This window comes from Micrasema longulum, unplaced genomic scaffold, assembly GCF_059751315.1.
Source record: "Micrasema longulum isolate JH-2025_06_02 unplaced genomic scaffold, ASM5975131v1 h1tg001246l, whole genome shotgun sequence".
NCBI classification, from domain to species: domain Eukaryota; kingdom Metazoa; phylum Arthropoda; class Insecta; order Trichoptera; family Brachycentridae; genus Micrasema; species Micrasema longulum.
The window spans coordinates 236587-253828 of record NW_028278433.1 but is presented as its reverse complement, the minus strand read 5'-3'; the positions used below and the strand labels follow the sequence as shown (position 1 = coordinate 253828).

General features: G+C 29.5%; 1 protein-coding gene across 2 annotated transcripts in view; it reads right to left on the bottom strand.

The window, feature by feature from the left end:
* The window catches only part of LOC148276294 (uncharacterized), a 56250-nt gene extending 40416 nt beyond the window's left edge, over positions 1 to 15834 (bottom strand). The window contains exon 1 of one of the 2 annotated variants that reach the window (XM_088234471.1): positions 15258 to 15834. In XM_088234471.1, coding sequence (XP_088090597.1) covers positions 15258 to 15268 — 11 coding nt within the window. In that variant the 5' untranslated portion in view covers positions 15269 to 15834. The remainder of the gene's footprint in view (positions 1 to 15257) is intronic. The other variant, XM_088234470.1, reaches the window with a different exon arrangement.
* Positions 15835 to 17242: the final 1408 nt, after the last annotated feature.

The window sequence follows — 17242 nt, the reverse complement described above, 5'->3', positions numbered from 1 at the left end:
TTTGGCCTGGGTTCTTATTATAATCTCGGCGCAAGTGATCACAATTTGAGGTTCAATAAATATTATTGATAATAAAGAAAATTCCAATATTTTATATAACAACATATTCTCTAACTTTTAGTACAAGTTAATGTTATTTTAAGGACGTAGGACTAACTAGAAAAAAAAAACCTATATCATAATGTTCGTGCCCTTACATTATTATATTTATGCATAGACACTACATCTTTCCAATTAAAAAATTTGACACTCTATTTCCTTATCAATCAATCCATTTATAAAGTACATATTTATAAAGCGAGAGAAAACTTCAATTACTGTAAAAAACTTTATTTTAATAAAAAAAAGTCTCAGTCGTCGCAAGAGTCTCAGATTCGATCCTTGATAAGTTTAACATGTTTATAAAAGTGTTAAAAAATGCAGAGTATAACTGATCATTTAGCTTTTATGTTTCAAGTAATTCTCGAAACGCGCTATCAATGCAGTGCTTTTTGCAAAATCAGATACGGACAAAGAAATTGATAATGATGATGGTAATATTATGTATAAAAACAAGTTTATCTTCGGTATGGTAAGGAAATGTTATTTTTGAAAAATTATAAATTGAATAATACAAATGAATTTTTAAAATGTAAATCTCGATACTTCAATAATACCTTCTGAGCGTGTTTTCATTTTCCGTTAAAGAACTCGCCTGTTAAAAAATATTTGCCAAATTTATATTTTATCTAACATAAGGCAGGCTTTTACACTAAAAAAATTAACAACGAATTCATCAACAATGTGTTCTCCTTACTTGTATTCTCTTTTACTGCCTCGACTGCACGCGAAAAAAATTTGTTGTCGAAAATGCTTACTTTTGCCTTCTTGACATTCCATTTTGAAGGTTTGCAATCAAATTTAATAATATTTATAAAGTAAAAGCCAATTCAAGATATTGTAGAGCAGAATTTTTTTTTTTCAAATGACTTTTTGACCTTCACCATTTTGTTTTACTTTTGGTGCCCTTTTTAAAATTTGCTTTAAAATGAACATTATTTATATTTACACTCAATAAAATACAAAATTTTTAAAAATTATAAAGAATTACAAAAAAATTTAATGGAATAATATTTTTTAAAAAAAAAACAAGAAATTAAATGGGACATGAATAAAAAAAGGCTAAATGATTGGGTAGATTTTTTTCGGTGTGTAAAAGCCTTTCTTAATTTTTCTATATTAAACAGCAAAAAATATCAATAAAGTCGAATTATTGCAAAGTTTATATATAGTCTTCGAATAGCGGAGTGAATGTATAACAATTATTAGTAAGAGATTTGTTTATATATTAAAATAAAATTCAAAAACAACAAATTGCGAACAAAACTTCCAAATTTGGGCGAATTCACGAAAATTCTGGAATACGATTTAGCAATAGCATTATAAACGTTATGCTAGTTCCATTAGCATGCTATTGAAATGAAAAATAAATGGCATTAATTTTCTTCATCATCCTACACCCATTGGCTGAACTTCTGATTGGATGAAGTATTGGAATGCTAAGCGCGAGAACCAACCGAAATACGTTGAATATTTTGGACATTTTGAATGATCTTGGTTGATTGTCATTTGGCGCACGGCCGTTTTGTCCCTTGGGATGGGAAAATCTTGATTCATGCATTTTTGCGCTTGATTAAAATTTACGGCGTGTAGACATTTAAATTTATAGCGCGTCTAAAATAATTTTATTCAACTTGTTTATTAGATACCATTAAATGATACTTTTTTAATGTTTGTAAATATGTGTACATAATTTAATGCCCGTATAAAAAGGTAATAGAAATTACCTTTTTAACAGAGTATTGGATTTAAAAATATTTTTTTTTTCTGTATTAGCTAAATATTTATTTTTGTTTTGTTTTTTTTTTTTAATATTTGCGTTCTTATGATTGTCACAAATATTTTAATTTTGGCGGCCATTTACAACGAATTTTAAATAACTCACTATTAGAAAATGAACCTTGTCACCTCAGACCTTTGATCCGTGAATTAGCAAAATTAGCCACAATACTACAACCCGATTCATTTGATTCGTATTATTTTGAAAAAACTATTCATCTAGTCAACATACAAAAAGTGGTTTAAATTGCCAAAAAATTTGACTATTAGAGTTTGACTATTTTTTCTGCCTAGTGGTCAAATGGTAAGCGGATTTGCATGTCACGCAAGAGGTCTCGTGTTCGGTTCCCAACACGGTTGACATGACATTGTTTATATAGTTGTTTTTATACAACAACTTTTCAATTATTTATCTTTTGCTGTAAGGTCTACTTGTGTTAGAAATAAATTATGATTCTCTGATGACGAATTAAATCGAAAATCTAAATTTTATTTTAAAGAAAAAAATTGTTTGTGCTTCAAGTATAAATTTTATAATAATCATGAAAAAAAAATATATAAAAGAACTTTGTTTTTAAACACTTTTCTTTTTTTTCCACTCATCGGTTTTAAAGTAAATCAGCTTCTTCGTCAGGGTTTACGTAACTAATGAATTTTTTCCTATTTTATTTTTATCATGTTAACTAAACACTACACGTGGAGCCAATAAACCAAGTTTTTTTTTCCTTACAAGGGTGGTAATTTAATATCAATATTTTTGAAGCTAGACAGGAGAGGACTAAAAGAAATATTGTTTATTTTGTTATTTATTTATTATTTATTTTTTTCTTATTATGAATCGTTTTTTTAATTTCTAAGTTGTCTGATTTTATTATTTTATTTTCTACATGAATTACTTTTAATCCGGTGTCTTTATTGAAGTTATGGTTATTTTCCATCAGATGGTTTGTGAAGAAAAAATATTATTATTAAAGCACCTTACCTACTATTTATAATAAGATTTTAAAAATTTCAATGTTGCATAAAAAGGAGTTATATTGGTTTACGATCAATCTAGCAATAATACCCTTGTATGAAAAAAACTTATAGAATTTTTCAGAATCTTTCTAACATACATATATTGCTGTTCTGAACAAAGTATACATCGCCATTCGTTTTTTTTTCTTCGAGTAATGTGATGAAGACCGATATTTATATGAATGTCACAACTCTATTTAAGTATAATTGACACCCACTCAACGTGGCACCCACCACAGAGATAAGGATCTTCAGAGGATGTATCTGCTTTGTGTATTTCGGCAATGAATAAATTGACTAACAAGATTACCATACGATCATTATATATTACTATATTACTCTTGAAAAACACTTTCCTGGAAATAATTCACATGCCAAAGGTGTAGATTTATTTATCTAATCTTGTAATGACTACATGAACTGAATATTAAAGGCAACCATACTTAATAAACAAAACCACATAATTAAACGTGCAAAATTTATCAAGTCCAAATATTTAGAATTTAATATATCTACATAAATTTTAAAATGTACGAAAAATTGTTGTTATCATTTTCGTATTAAGATAGTTATTCAAAACGTATTATTGATTTTAACTCATCAAAAATACAGACAATTTAAAATGACGATATAATTTTTTTTTAAACAAAGCGAGGCGTACATACTAGTTTCATTAATTTATAAATAAATATGTTTATTTATAGTAATTTAAATCTCTTAAGATTTTTGTTTATGACCGTGACCAGTATCGTCAGACAGGTGGCAAACTAAACATTTTTTTATGGCATTTACAAGTGAAATCGGGGGATGCTTTTTATGATTTTATGTAATTCAGGGAATAAACATAGTAAAATTAAACGACAGACGTATTACGTAAAAATAATTCTTTCAATTAAAGTATTGATTGCATGTATTTAAAATACATATAAAAATTTAATTTTATGGAGTTTTTTAATGAAAAAATATTTGAATCTTAAGAAGTAAATATTGTTTAATGATATCACCATAAATTAAGTAATAATAATAAAAAAATAACAATAGTAGAAAAAAAAATAAAGCTAGGAAATAAAATGAACCAGTTTGTGGTTCCGTGGTAGTAGTATTATGGACTCACGGGCTAAAGGTCCAAGGTTCAAATCCCACTCTACCACAATTCGATTTCCAGTTTTCTAGCACAAGTAAGACTTTTAGGAAACGGTCTGAAAAATTAAATATTTGAGTAAATAATAAGAATTCAATAATTCTCTTTTTTGATTAAAAGAAAACAAAAATCATTTACTTATTTTGGTTTTATTCAGTTATTTCGAAACATTTTGCAAACATTTAATATCAGAACGCAATAAGATTATTCTGAAAAAATGAGGCTTTCTATCTCTTTTATTTCTTCAGGTAACTTATTGTACATTGAGATTCAAGACTATGTCTTTTACCTCATTGGTAGACTTTTTTTATTAAAAACTCTATTCGATTTAACCCCTTTATTATTTTAGTAGCTAAAATTATAACACTATTGGACTTTCTTATAAACCTGGCATTAAGTTACGCCTAGGCATTTAGGTAAAATAAGGATGGGAAAAATATCCTTATTCTACCACTTTAATAAGGATGGTATTTTATTCGTATTTTACCACTATACCTAGCCGTAACTTTATGCCAAGTTTATGATTGGCGACCTAAATTTTACAATTCTCGGACGATAAAAATAGCTTTTTCGATCAAAAAATACTCTTTATTTTGTGCTACTCAATATGTTACAAATAAAATATATGTTTTGTGCATTAATTGTTTCTTATGGGGATATATTCATATTTATATTAATATCAGAGTGCTTGACCTTAATTATTAAAATGAGATAATTGTTAATGTATAAATTATAAGGTATCGCTTAAAGGTTTCTATTATCTTTCACCATAATCTACGGTAAGATATTACTACCATTTATTGTAACTGTTCACATTTTCATAAAATTACTTATGGATATTCTTATGGAACTTATATTTACTGTTCTAAGAAATAATAATCACTCATTTGTATCATTATATGTTTGAGTATAATATTCATAAATCATTATTTGTTTAACGTTTCTAAACTTTTAATTAAAGCGTTCGAAATTAGCTAATAACGAGATTTCTTGAATTATTTTAGCATTTGATTTTTGTGAAGCTTGCAAGCTAAATCATCGGACGCGAGTGAAAATAATCTGCCGGGATTATTTCACCAACATACTTATAGTTTAGATTTAGAGTTCCTATGGGGGTAGATTCCACTGAATTAGATTCACACACGGACCCTATATAAAAGAGAGAAAATTGTTTAACGCTCTTTCACTACGCCTCACCATGCTAGACCAGCTCATCACAACAGTTTTTGGCGGTCCCCATTTTGTCAACTAATCAGAGGTGGTTCCTAAATATGTGTTCAAGTGCAGTGTGCAACATGTGTAAATAAATTAATAATTCACAGTAAAAATATGTAGTACAAAGAAACAGGGATTCATTGCAACATTATACCAGTACAAAATTATATTTAATACTAGCGCCAAAAGATCTAGCGAGATCGACTTTACCGGACGACTTTTTTATCTTGTCTACGCACGCGCGATCGTCACCGTGTATAATTTGTTTTGCACTTTGAGTAATAACCTAATAGAGTCGCCCATACGGAGAAACACTATCATATGATTATTGTCCATGAAGTTAGCTACATTTTACAGCAATTCAACGGGCCGTTGGAAGTTGGGATAAGAATTGCAAGCGCAAACCGAAACCGTCTATTACACTTTTGTTGTTAAACTAAAAAGGAAACTAAAACCAAACCAAAAATTTAGAATGTTTTTGTTCTAAGCAACAGAGTTTCAAGGCTTCTCTAGAGAATAATGACTTTTTATTTATTTTGTTAACATAAACGGCAAATCCGCCTTTTACAAAAAATATAATACTAACATATTTGGCTTATTATATTTGATTATTTTTTAAAACATAAATTTCCTTTTACCCAAGATTTATAAAAAAATTCAATCTAAAAATTATACAGTATGTATATAAAAAAAATAACATAAAAATTAAACAATATATACATTTGTATGAAAAATACGATATCTGCTAAAACCGCGATTTGAGTGAGACAGCTTCCTACCGGTTAATTATGCTTTAGAGGGAGAAGACAATATACATACTCCTGGAATTGCCAACTCATGCGCAGATTTGAATTAAGTTTGTAACGTCACTTTGTACATGCGTAATGACATGAAATTAATACGAATTAGTTTCATTTAGTTATGTATGACGTGCGTATAATGTTAGGCGACTTTAGCGTTTTAGGTTCCGATGCGCGGGCTGTCATACTATTGCTCCTTTATCATGTCAGACTTATTGACAACATGTACAGAAACACACTGCCAAGGTTTTTAGTCAGGAGCAACTTATCCAAATGTTTGTAGACAGGCTGGATTTCCTCCAAGGAAGGTATTAAGATTTAAATTTGTTGAAACAGAGGGGGGAACATTTTTTAATCTTACCCAGATCAATAAAGGTTTCAGCTCTTTTACTTCACTTAAGTCAATAGATGAAAAAGCTGAGGATATGTGGATGTTCAAATGTGGGCAGAATGGTAAAAGTAAACACTGGCTGTTTAAAGTGGACACTTAAACCAGCCAATGACAGGTTATAATAACAACAACAATAATCACGCCGTTTCCCCGTAAGGGTAGGCAGAGAGGATAGAATGCCACGTCACTATCTTTGCATACAGATCTCGCTTCCTCTACATTCACACATCTTCATATGCACGTGCGCCAAGCATTCCTACTTTTGACATGTCCGTCTTCAAGTATTTGTTGGATTTGGTCATCCCATGTCTTTCTCGGTCTTCCCTTATGTCTGCATCCATCAACATTCGCATTGTAAATATTTTCTTTCCCGTTCTTTCGCTGTCCATTCGCTCTACATGTCCAAACCAACGCAGAGCTCCTTTCTTGATTTTATCGATAATGCCTATCTCAGCCTCACATGATGTCAGGTAATAAGCTCAGTAAATGCCGACACTCCCTATTCCCTTGCAACAAATTTAGAAAAAAATGTACATTTAAAATTACTGTCAATAATTCTATGCTGGTCGCCCATATATTTGCGAAGTCTCGTAGCATTAAAATATTTCAGCGTATATTTGGCTATACAGGTTGAATTTAAAACACCGTAAAGCTCACCCTCACACCAGGTGTAGTTCTGACGGGTGAATTTATGGTATACAGTCCTTAATAGATACTCAGTAACACGTGTTACCGTACATTTGTATGCTAACTCCAAAATGAGTTGAGGTAGCTTGAGTTTGAATACAATACAATACTTACATGGTTCCAGGAATCACAAGTAAGGAAGGATCTTCGGCGATTGCATAAATATATATTTTTTCCGATGTCTCTTCAACTTTGTTGTCGTTTACTATTATGGATAAATAAGTGGTTTTATATTTTAATATTTACCATCGTTAGAATATTACAGAATGTTCTACTATTTATTCATTAGATATTGAAATCATAAAACTATAGAATTTCCTCATAGTAATAATGCGTAACCTAGAGAGACGCCCTATCACTTTGATTCATAGAGCGCAAGCGATGTTGGTTTATTGGTTAGCAACCAATTGGTGGCCATTTTTTTTATTTGACAACATAAACATAACGGTTCGATCGGATGCTTTTGTAGCTATGATTGGCTTAGTTTGTAAATATCTTGTATATTTACGTTATAATAAATAAAAATCGACTATGGTGGATTGCAGTATATTTGGTTGCAGCAGTAGGAGCGTGAAAGTTGTTAAAGGAGTCAGTTTCCACAGGTAATTGATTCCGAATATTTTTCCATGATTTACATTGATTTTTGACATTTATTGTCCCGACACGCGTATTATGTTGCTTAAAAACTTTCCTTACATAAACCTATTTACTGCAGATACTATTTTTCTCAATTAAGGGGATAAATTTGTGAATTAAAGTATGTTTACTGTTGATAATGACAGTTGATTACGGGCAATATGTTGGGGCCGCACTAGGCATCCATATAAAGTTTGAGTTTTTATCATGTAGAGGTCGATTAAAATTTTACTCAATAATGGCAACGTTAACCTTGAAATCGCATCTCAAATGACGTGCCCAAATTTTAAGCCGCTACTACTCGCCGTTTCAGAGATGTGACGGACAAACAAACAAAATTAACATAGGACTTTGTTCCATGGAGTTGGGGATTATGTTTCAATAAATATTATATAAGTATATTGTGAATAAAATGAATAAATAAATAAAAAAATAAAAACACACACATTCAGTTTTATAAAATAAATATAGGCGAATTATAGAAAAATAAATTGGAATAACCCTCTTATAATAAATAAACAAGTACATATTTAAAAGTATTTTCAATGCAAATAAATATTTATTTGGCAATTCTCGACCTGAGAACGGCCCATTGTTTTGCTGCGAACTGAAGCTAACTTAACACCCAATAGTGATAGAATGGTTTTCCTACGTTTGGGCTCTTCTCTAGGTTACGCATTATTACTTTTAGAGAATTTTATTGTCAGTGTAGTTAAAAAACATTAAAATTAAAAATTCCTTTACGTTGCTTTTTTAAATAACAAAATATTATCTGCGTAACTTAATCACACAAATTTATCAATTTGATTAATTTACTTTGATTTAGATTTCCGATATTAACAATATTTTAGGTATTTAATACATAAACTAGACGTATTTTAAAACAAACTTAAGGATGATATTACTAAATAAGTAAGTGTTTCTTTAGAAAAATTTAATCTTTAATAGAGAAAACATTTTCAATAGTACAAAAAAAATATGTTCTAATTACATATTGAAAAAAAGGCAGTTTATTAATAACAATCGGGTTGTGGTCCCATAGACAGTGTCTCGGACTCACGGCTCGAAGATTTGTGGTTTGAATCCCACTCTACCTCAACTTGATTTCCATTTTCTAATAGTGAGTTATTAACAACTCGTTGAAAATGGCCCTCAAAATTAAATATTTGGGTAAATCATAAGAACGCAAATATTTTTATTTTATAAAAAAAAAGATGATTAATTATCTACAAAGATAAGTCCGCCTCTTAGTGTAGTGGTTGGTGTATTCACCTTCCATACTTGAGGTCCCGAGTTCAATTATTAGGAAGTTCAACATGAAATATTGATTGAAAAGTTGGATCTACTCGCAATATTACATGTTTTGGCATCTTAAGCGTAAGGTTGATCACCTACCTTCATGTAACAGTTGATCGATAAACGCTTTATTTAGTGTACCAATGCAGTTTCCTTTGCACCATTGGGTTCCGACAGAGGTAGGATGATGTTGAAAAATACCATGGAATGTTTTTATAATTTAAAACAAATAAATTTTTAAGCAAGCGCACCTAAATCATATTATATTTTTAATTTATAAAAACGTGTTTGAGCATGTGGGTACTTAAGTGTTTATTGTAATTACATTTAATCAGATAAGTAGTGTAAAAACACAAAAAGGAGAATTATCCCGTGGAAATAAAACTAAGACAGGTTTCTGAAGGCATTATTACGAAGGCTCTTGCTTCAGACCCATTTATTATAAAATTCCTTCTCCTTTAGCTCATAACTCATATTGCTCTCCTATGGACGTAATGAACACTTTTGTTTATTACTCGGTAATAATATTGACCATGCGCAAGATCACCGCACAGGTTTGATTCCTGACCGTAAACTAAATTCAATATTTATTTTATAATTTAGTTAACTTTTTGTAGTTTTGTATCATATTGAATAGACGTTTGAAGTGTTAGTTTAATTATTTTTTCATACGCGTGATTCATTACTCAATATGACATTCTTATTGTTTTAAGAAATCGTGCATTGAACATTTTGAATCTGTAATTTTTTAAAAAGATTACACCATCTAGAAAATCTTTAAAGATTTCAGCGTTTTTATGTTATAAAATTCAACAGATATATGAATGTTTAAAAATGAATGCTCCATAGTGTATGAATTGATGATCTCTTAGAAAAACATTTAATTCCGTATTTTTTTAATGTTATTTTGCTCGCTATGCTTATGTTTGTTTGATTGTTTTACTTTTCATTTTACAATAATATTATTAAATACATAACCAAATAATTAAAAATAACCTTTTATTTATAATAGCACTTGCATATTTAATTTAAATTAGGTCTTCCTGTGTCAGAAATAAATTATAAATCTCTGATGACTGCTTTAAATTTACCATTACTGTCAAGCAGGAGGACAATCAATGACCTCTTGTTTATTTATAAATTATTAAATAATAAAATAGATTGCCCCGAACTGTTAACTTAAATAAACTTTCGTATTCCACATAGACCAACAAGACTTATTTTTTTGTTTTACAGTCATCATCATGGTACTAATAATTCATTGAATTCACCGATTATTCGCATGCAGTGACTTGCAAATCAATACAGTGATGATATAGATTTATTTTATACCACGCCGCTGATGATCAAGTCCTGTGTTTTGAAAAAGAATTAATAATTAAAAATTCAAATAATGATTAATTCTTTACTTTTGTTTTAATTCTCTTGTGTGTATAATTATTTTTTAAATTTATTATTGTTTAATATTTATATTTACATAAACCATGGAGTAAACTTTTCCACTTTCCTTTTAAAGCACTTTCCTTTTTTTTTTTTAAAACTGCTTTTTTCTTTTATTAACCTTTCGTTTATATTTGTTAAAGATGTAATATTTATTTTTTATTTATAAATACTGTTTACCATTGTATACTTTTCTTGGTATTTTTGTTCTTTTTTTATATTAAGTTATTTTTTGTTGTATTTTTTTTCACTGGTTTTATTGTAATTGTGTAAAAGGTTTGTGGAACCGTAAATAAATAAAAATGTAATATTTTTGCTAATTATGAACAGTAGGGAGATTTATTTTTAAACTTAAATATATATACAAAAAAATTGTTTGTTTATAAAGCAAGAACTTAATTTCGTTTTTTTCAAATAAAGATGCAATAAAAAAAGTATATTTAATTGAATAGAATTGACTTAATAACTATAAGATTCACTTAGTATGACCAATCTATTTTTCGTGAACTGTGTTATGGTCTACCGTGGCTAGTGTCACAAAATCACAGATCATTGGTCCGTGGTTTGAAGATCACTGTTCCACAATCTGACTCTCATTTTCTAATAGTGAAATATTAATAATTCCTTGAAAATGTCTCTCAAAATATAAATATTTGAGGTTATTATAGTAAAGGAAAAAAAAACTTTTAATACGCATAAGCATAATAAATAAAAAAAAACGTAACCCAGACTAGTTTGGTGATTTCAAAACAAGACTACGAGAAGGTTTGATTATCAAACCACAAATGTGTTTTATTAACTGCTCCGCCCATAAAATTTCAGGGTTCTATGAGGAAGATCATGTTATCGTTACACCTCTGTATCTATTCCGATCTAAAATGAATAATACCAACCACAAAAAACATTCAAAAAAACTTAATTGATGGATAACAAATAAACCAAGGATTTAAATTCTTAACAAATGGAATAATACGCTCTTAGGTAGATTAAAATTCGAAACGTTATAATTGTGAATAATGCAAGTTATTATGTGAATAATGCAAGTTATTGCGTGAATAATGAAGAATAAATAATAAGAAAAAAATGTACAATTATGATGCAATTAAAAAATCTCTGCGCGTTCATTTTTTATTGTTGTCAAATAGCTTTAAAAATAATAATAAATTATTTTTTTTCTTATTTTAATAATTTGCAAAATATCAAGAGAAATGTGAAAATAAAACAATACATCAGTAGTTTAGCTATGAAGGTAAGATAGGTAGTTCCTACATAAAAGTCAAAATTCCTATAGAATACTAGGCTGAACGGTTCTTACTGAGAAAAAATAGCGCTCTGATAATTTGACCGTGTATCTTTAAAATATGGACAGTGAAAAACGGAGAAAAAATACGTTAGCAGTAAACAAGCGATGCAGTGAAAGACGTTTACAATAATAAAAAATACTCAAATAATATATATTTTAAAAAGTCAAAAAGTTGGAATCTTTGGTGGAAAAGGACAAGATCTCCATGCAAAAATTAAGGTGTACCGTTCTATCTTCTCTGTCTATTATAATAATAAAAATACGTTTGTGGTTTTATTCCACTTTTATTTATTTATTTATTTTTACCAGTGACCGGGTTTCGTCGTGACTGACATCGTCAGACTGTTTTCTCTATCCATGTAATTTGATCTCCGTACTATCGGAATCATATTGACCGTTTGGAATCCGTCCAGCATTGTTTTCTAAAAAAAGAATCGCATGGTTGCTCGGCTTTGAAAGAGGAACTTATTCCTGTGCTGATATAGAAAAATGTTTTCGTTGAAGAATCATAGAACAGATGTCCTTTCTCTGCTACAAACAATCTCCTTTCATGTTTCTTCCCGTGGCAACAGAAACAGTAATCTTTTTCACGTCAAATATTCTTAATCGAACTATGGCATTACTTGCATGTTAAGAATGTGAAGACTGCTAAACTCTTCCGGGGACTTGAAGTTTCTTAGGCTGGAACTTCCTGCGTTTGCAGATCCCTTGTTAAAAGTCAAGAAGATTGTGGAGGGATGCCATGGCTAAACTAAGCTACTATAAGACTTATTCTCTATACCGTTGTTTTAATTTACTGTCCTTATTTCTGTCTTTGGCTTAAGTTTGTAAACTGTGCGAATTGTCTAGGCCGTTAATAAATAAATAAATAATATATTTAGTTACGCTTACGGTGAAACGGTTTGTAGTAACGATTGAGGCATGTGAAGCAAACGTATATCTAAAAATTGGTTGAACAGTTTATATTATTTCTAGATTCAAAGCAAAAAAAAAACATTAATGGTTAAGTAGGTAGATATGTATATCCTAGATATACGCTAGATCCTCAACACAAAGACAACTTAAACAAATACAAACTAATACCACTTTCGGACAAAGGGATTTTGAGTATTATTTAATTAAAATCCATAACCTACTTCCACTATCTAGTAAAACAATCAGTAAGGAGAAAATGTTTAAAAAGGCTATAAAAAAATGGAAAGTGGAGCTCGGTTGAAGTAAAATGGATTGTCTTATTCGCCCAAACAAATATTGAATCAACTGCTCCACAAGTGTATAGCTTATGTTAGGTTTTCGTTATTTTTATTGTGTTTTGTAATGTAAATAATATAGATGTACATATAAACCTGATTTTTAAAACTGTGAAAATTTTGTTAATTATCTCTGTTTATTAAGTTAGTCTTCTTTGTTTATTCTCAAATGTAAAAACATTTCAAAAAATTATATTGTTAAGAGTCCTCGGCACGGGTAACCCCAGTGAGGTCACATTATTTTTATTGTTTATAGTTTGTAAGAGTCAAATATGAATAAATAAATAAAAAAATGAAAAATATATAAACATATTTGAAATCAGACCATGTCAACAGAATATTATTGTAGTGAGAATATCAGTTTACAGGTTTCTGTCTTGCCTATGCATCGACAGAAAAACATAACAATGAAATCCGATATAATATTTTGTTGTCCAAAAACATTGATTGAAAATATTTTTTTTTATAATTCGAATGATAAGTTTATAAAGGGCTTATCAGAACTTCTACATAAAATATACAATACATTTTTTAAATAAATAAATTATAGGTACGGAAAAATATTTTAAATAAAATCTAAAATATATATTTTTTTAAATATTCTAGAAAACTGATACTTACATCTCAAAGTTTTTTTTTCCTTTTTTAGATTTAATTTAAAAATTAATATTTGGGTTCTTATGTATACTCAAATATTATATTTTTAGGGCCATTTTCAAAGATTTTAAACAACTCACTATTAGAAAAATGGTAATCAAGTTAGGTCAGATTGGGATTCGAACCACAGACCTTTGAGCCGTGAGTCCAAGACACTAACCACAGGACCACATCCCGATTCAAGGATTTATTTTAGATTTGTCAATTTTTCACAGTATCTTTTGTGTGTTTTATATTTCGGTCATTTTCGCAAAACCTGCCGTTAAAAGCTACTTATTGTATTCTTTTAGATGGAATATTTAATTAACCAAAGCCCGTATCTCTATATATATTATATTACTTAATTTAATGTTAAAAACTTGGATTACGACGCGAATGTTTGATGGATGCAGAAATCAAGGAAGACCGAGAAAGAAGAAAGAAAAAAAAGATCCAACAAATACTTGAAGATAGATATGTCAAAATGCATGAGAATATGTATGAATGTAGAGTTAGCTAGAACTGTATGCAAAGACAGAGTGATATGACGTTCTACCTTTTTAGCCTACTCTTACTGGGAAACGGCGTGATGGTTTGTTTTGTTTGAATACTAAGTGATTTATTTATTGAAATATTGATTTAAATTGTGTTCTTATCACAAAAAAGTAATGGGTTTATTTTTAATATTTTATATCGTCAATATCTCTTAGCTCTTAACTCAACAACTAATGTGAAGTATAACCCATCACGGCATACACTTTAGTTCATCAACGTAATTGCAATACTTGCTCTTATTGGAGCGAACATTCAACTATATAGAAATATTAAAGTATATAATTATACATATGCCGTTGAAAAACAAATAAATATTATTACAATATCAACGTGATTGATTAATATGTTGTAACATAGTGTTAAGTAATTTGTTATTAAATCGCAATCATTTTTTAACGATTTATCGGGGTCGCAACGATAATATAAATATATAAAATTTGTAAATCCGTGCCTCTATAAAAAAGAAACGCATAGGACTAGAGAGCATCAAAATATTTTTTATCATAAATAATGGATTTATTTTGGATTCATTAATTAAACTTGGTTTTCGAATCACCTTTTTTTTTGTTTATCCATAGTGAAAATCTCCATAGAGTCAAGTGTTTATTTATTTATTTTATTCGCAATATATTTATGTAACATTTATTGAGACGCAAATCCTAACTCCATAGAATCAAAGTCCTGTGTTGAGTTGGAAATCAATAAATAATTATCGGCCTCGTGGTGTAATGGTCAGCGCATTTGCCTACCATGCAAGAGGTCTCGGGTTCGATTCCTGACATGGTTGATTTGAAATATTATTTAAAGGGGTGTTTTTACACTAGAATATTTCATAGTCCCAAGACTGGTACCTGAAGTGAAAGACTGATCACCTTACCTTCATGTAACAAAAATGATCAAGGTACGCTGCGATTGGTGTACCAATGCAGTGCTCTAGGCACTATTAGGTGCGAAAAGGGAATGATGATGATGAAACAATATAATATTACTGGAAATATTAAAATATCCTTACCGTGTAAACATTTTGGTAATATTAAATCAGCTGTATTTTTACAGGAGGGTTTTTAATTCACTTAACAATCAATCACACAATTCACGATTTGATAATCACATATTTCCGCTGTGTGCAAATTTAGTCCACTTCAACTCACGTTTTAGAATTATTACGTGTTGATAAAATCACTGAAAATTCCTTTGAATTATTACTGTCTAAAACCACTGCCGTTAAATTTGTCTCAGAACCATTATGAATCCTGCTAAATAACTAATATTTAATGATTTGGTGGTGTTATTTGAAAATCAACACCGGAAGAACGCGGTACGTATTCTTTAAAAGCCGGCAGAAAACGGGCTTTGAAATTATGCAAAAACGTCATATAAAAACGATATTCGCCTCGCAATTTAAACAATGATACGAGTTTTATTGTATTTTTTGTTTAGTGATTTTTTAACTACTGCGCGGATGTACCACGTGTCGATTGTTCAGTATATTTATCTCGATTTTGAAAACTGAACGCGATACCGCGTGCGATATGTTCGATTTTTTAAGGCTAGGAACAATCACTCCCGCCAACCGAGCGGTGCATACTGAGAGGTTCTTATTTGAGGTAGATATCCTTAGGTAAGCGCCGCGAAGCATTTGGATTATCTTGATTCGAGACAGGTAGAGACACTAATAGCTATCGCGGCAAAGGCCGCATCCTTATGCAATACTTTGACGGAAGTAAATTATTAAAAAAACATACGTTTTTTATGTAATTTTAGTAGTTATTCAAAAAAATAACCGGGTAAAATCCAAAATTATGTACAAATAGATAGTCAATAAAATAAACAGAATATTTTCGCATTTTGAAAGAGAATTTTTTTTTTTTTTTAATGACTAAATCATGTATTAAACTAGGTATTATTTTTAGTTGATAGAGCGAATTTGGACATACCTTCTTAATTTATATTTTCGAATAAAATTAAATTTTTATTAATGATTGTTTAATATTCGTACGTTTTCATAAAGAAAATAAATTTAAAAAGAAGCTATTTCCTGTAAATTGTTTAAAAGACTTTTGAAGTTAAAAGCATTTAATCGTTCCGTCCTACTCTAACGTTAATCTTTCTGAAGGAAAGTTAAGTTCCGCAGACGGAGACGGGACGAGGTTGCGTCGCTTGTTTGAAGTTTGTCGAAGCGAGACCGAAACAAGTTCTGCATTCATCTTCGATACTTCATAGTCAATCAGTGTTTGAAATCAAATTCTTCGTTCTCCGATTGGTGGATCGGGCGGCAGTAAGAAAATTAAACGCCCAGTGCTAAAATTTCATAGTCCAGTGAACATGTGTGACTTGTAGATATTAGATGTCTGTGGTTAGGGTTAATGGCGTCCACTGGCGAATAAAGAGCGTACCTGTATTTTTTTATATAAAAAAACAATAATAAAACACTTACGAAATTCTGAATTAGTGTTTTGATTGTAAATAACTTTTTATCAAAGTTGATTGAATATAACAGAATAAAAAATATATGTATGTTTTTATAAATCTAAATTACTAAGTGATGTTTTATGCCTTAGTTCTAATCTAGTTAGAATATTACGAAGTAACAAAAAATTTATCAATATTTGTCAATATAATTTTAAAAAATTAAATGGCAAATGACGTATTTGATTTCATTTAATGAATATTATGTAACCGCTTATTTTGAAAGTCCATTAATATTTAATTATCTTTATAAAATACAAGCGAAAGAACGAATTCTTAATCACTTTTTTAAAAAGGAAATACCTCTACTAAATAAATAAAAAATACGTACCCTGACAATGTAGGTTAGATGTGCCAAAAATGTGTCTGGTCCTTGTGTTTCATTTTATAAACAGATCCATAATGCAATTTTCAAAATGTTTTAGTGAATATGTTTTGTTAACTTTATTTGGTTTTACTCTACATTATGTTGTTGTAATGATTTAATGTGATTAAAGTTTCATAGTAGCTAATTACGGTACACAACAG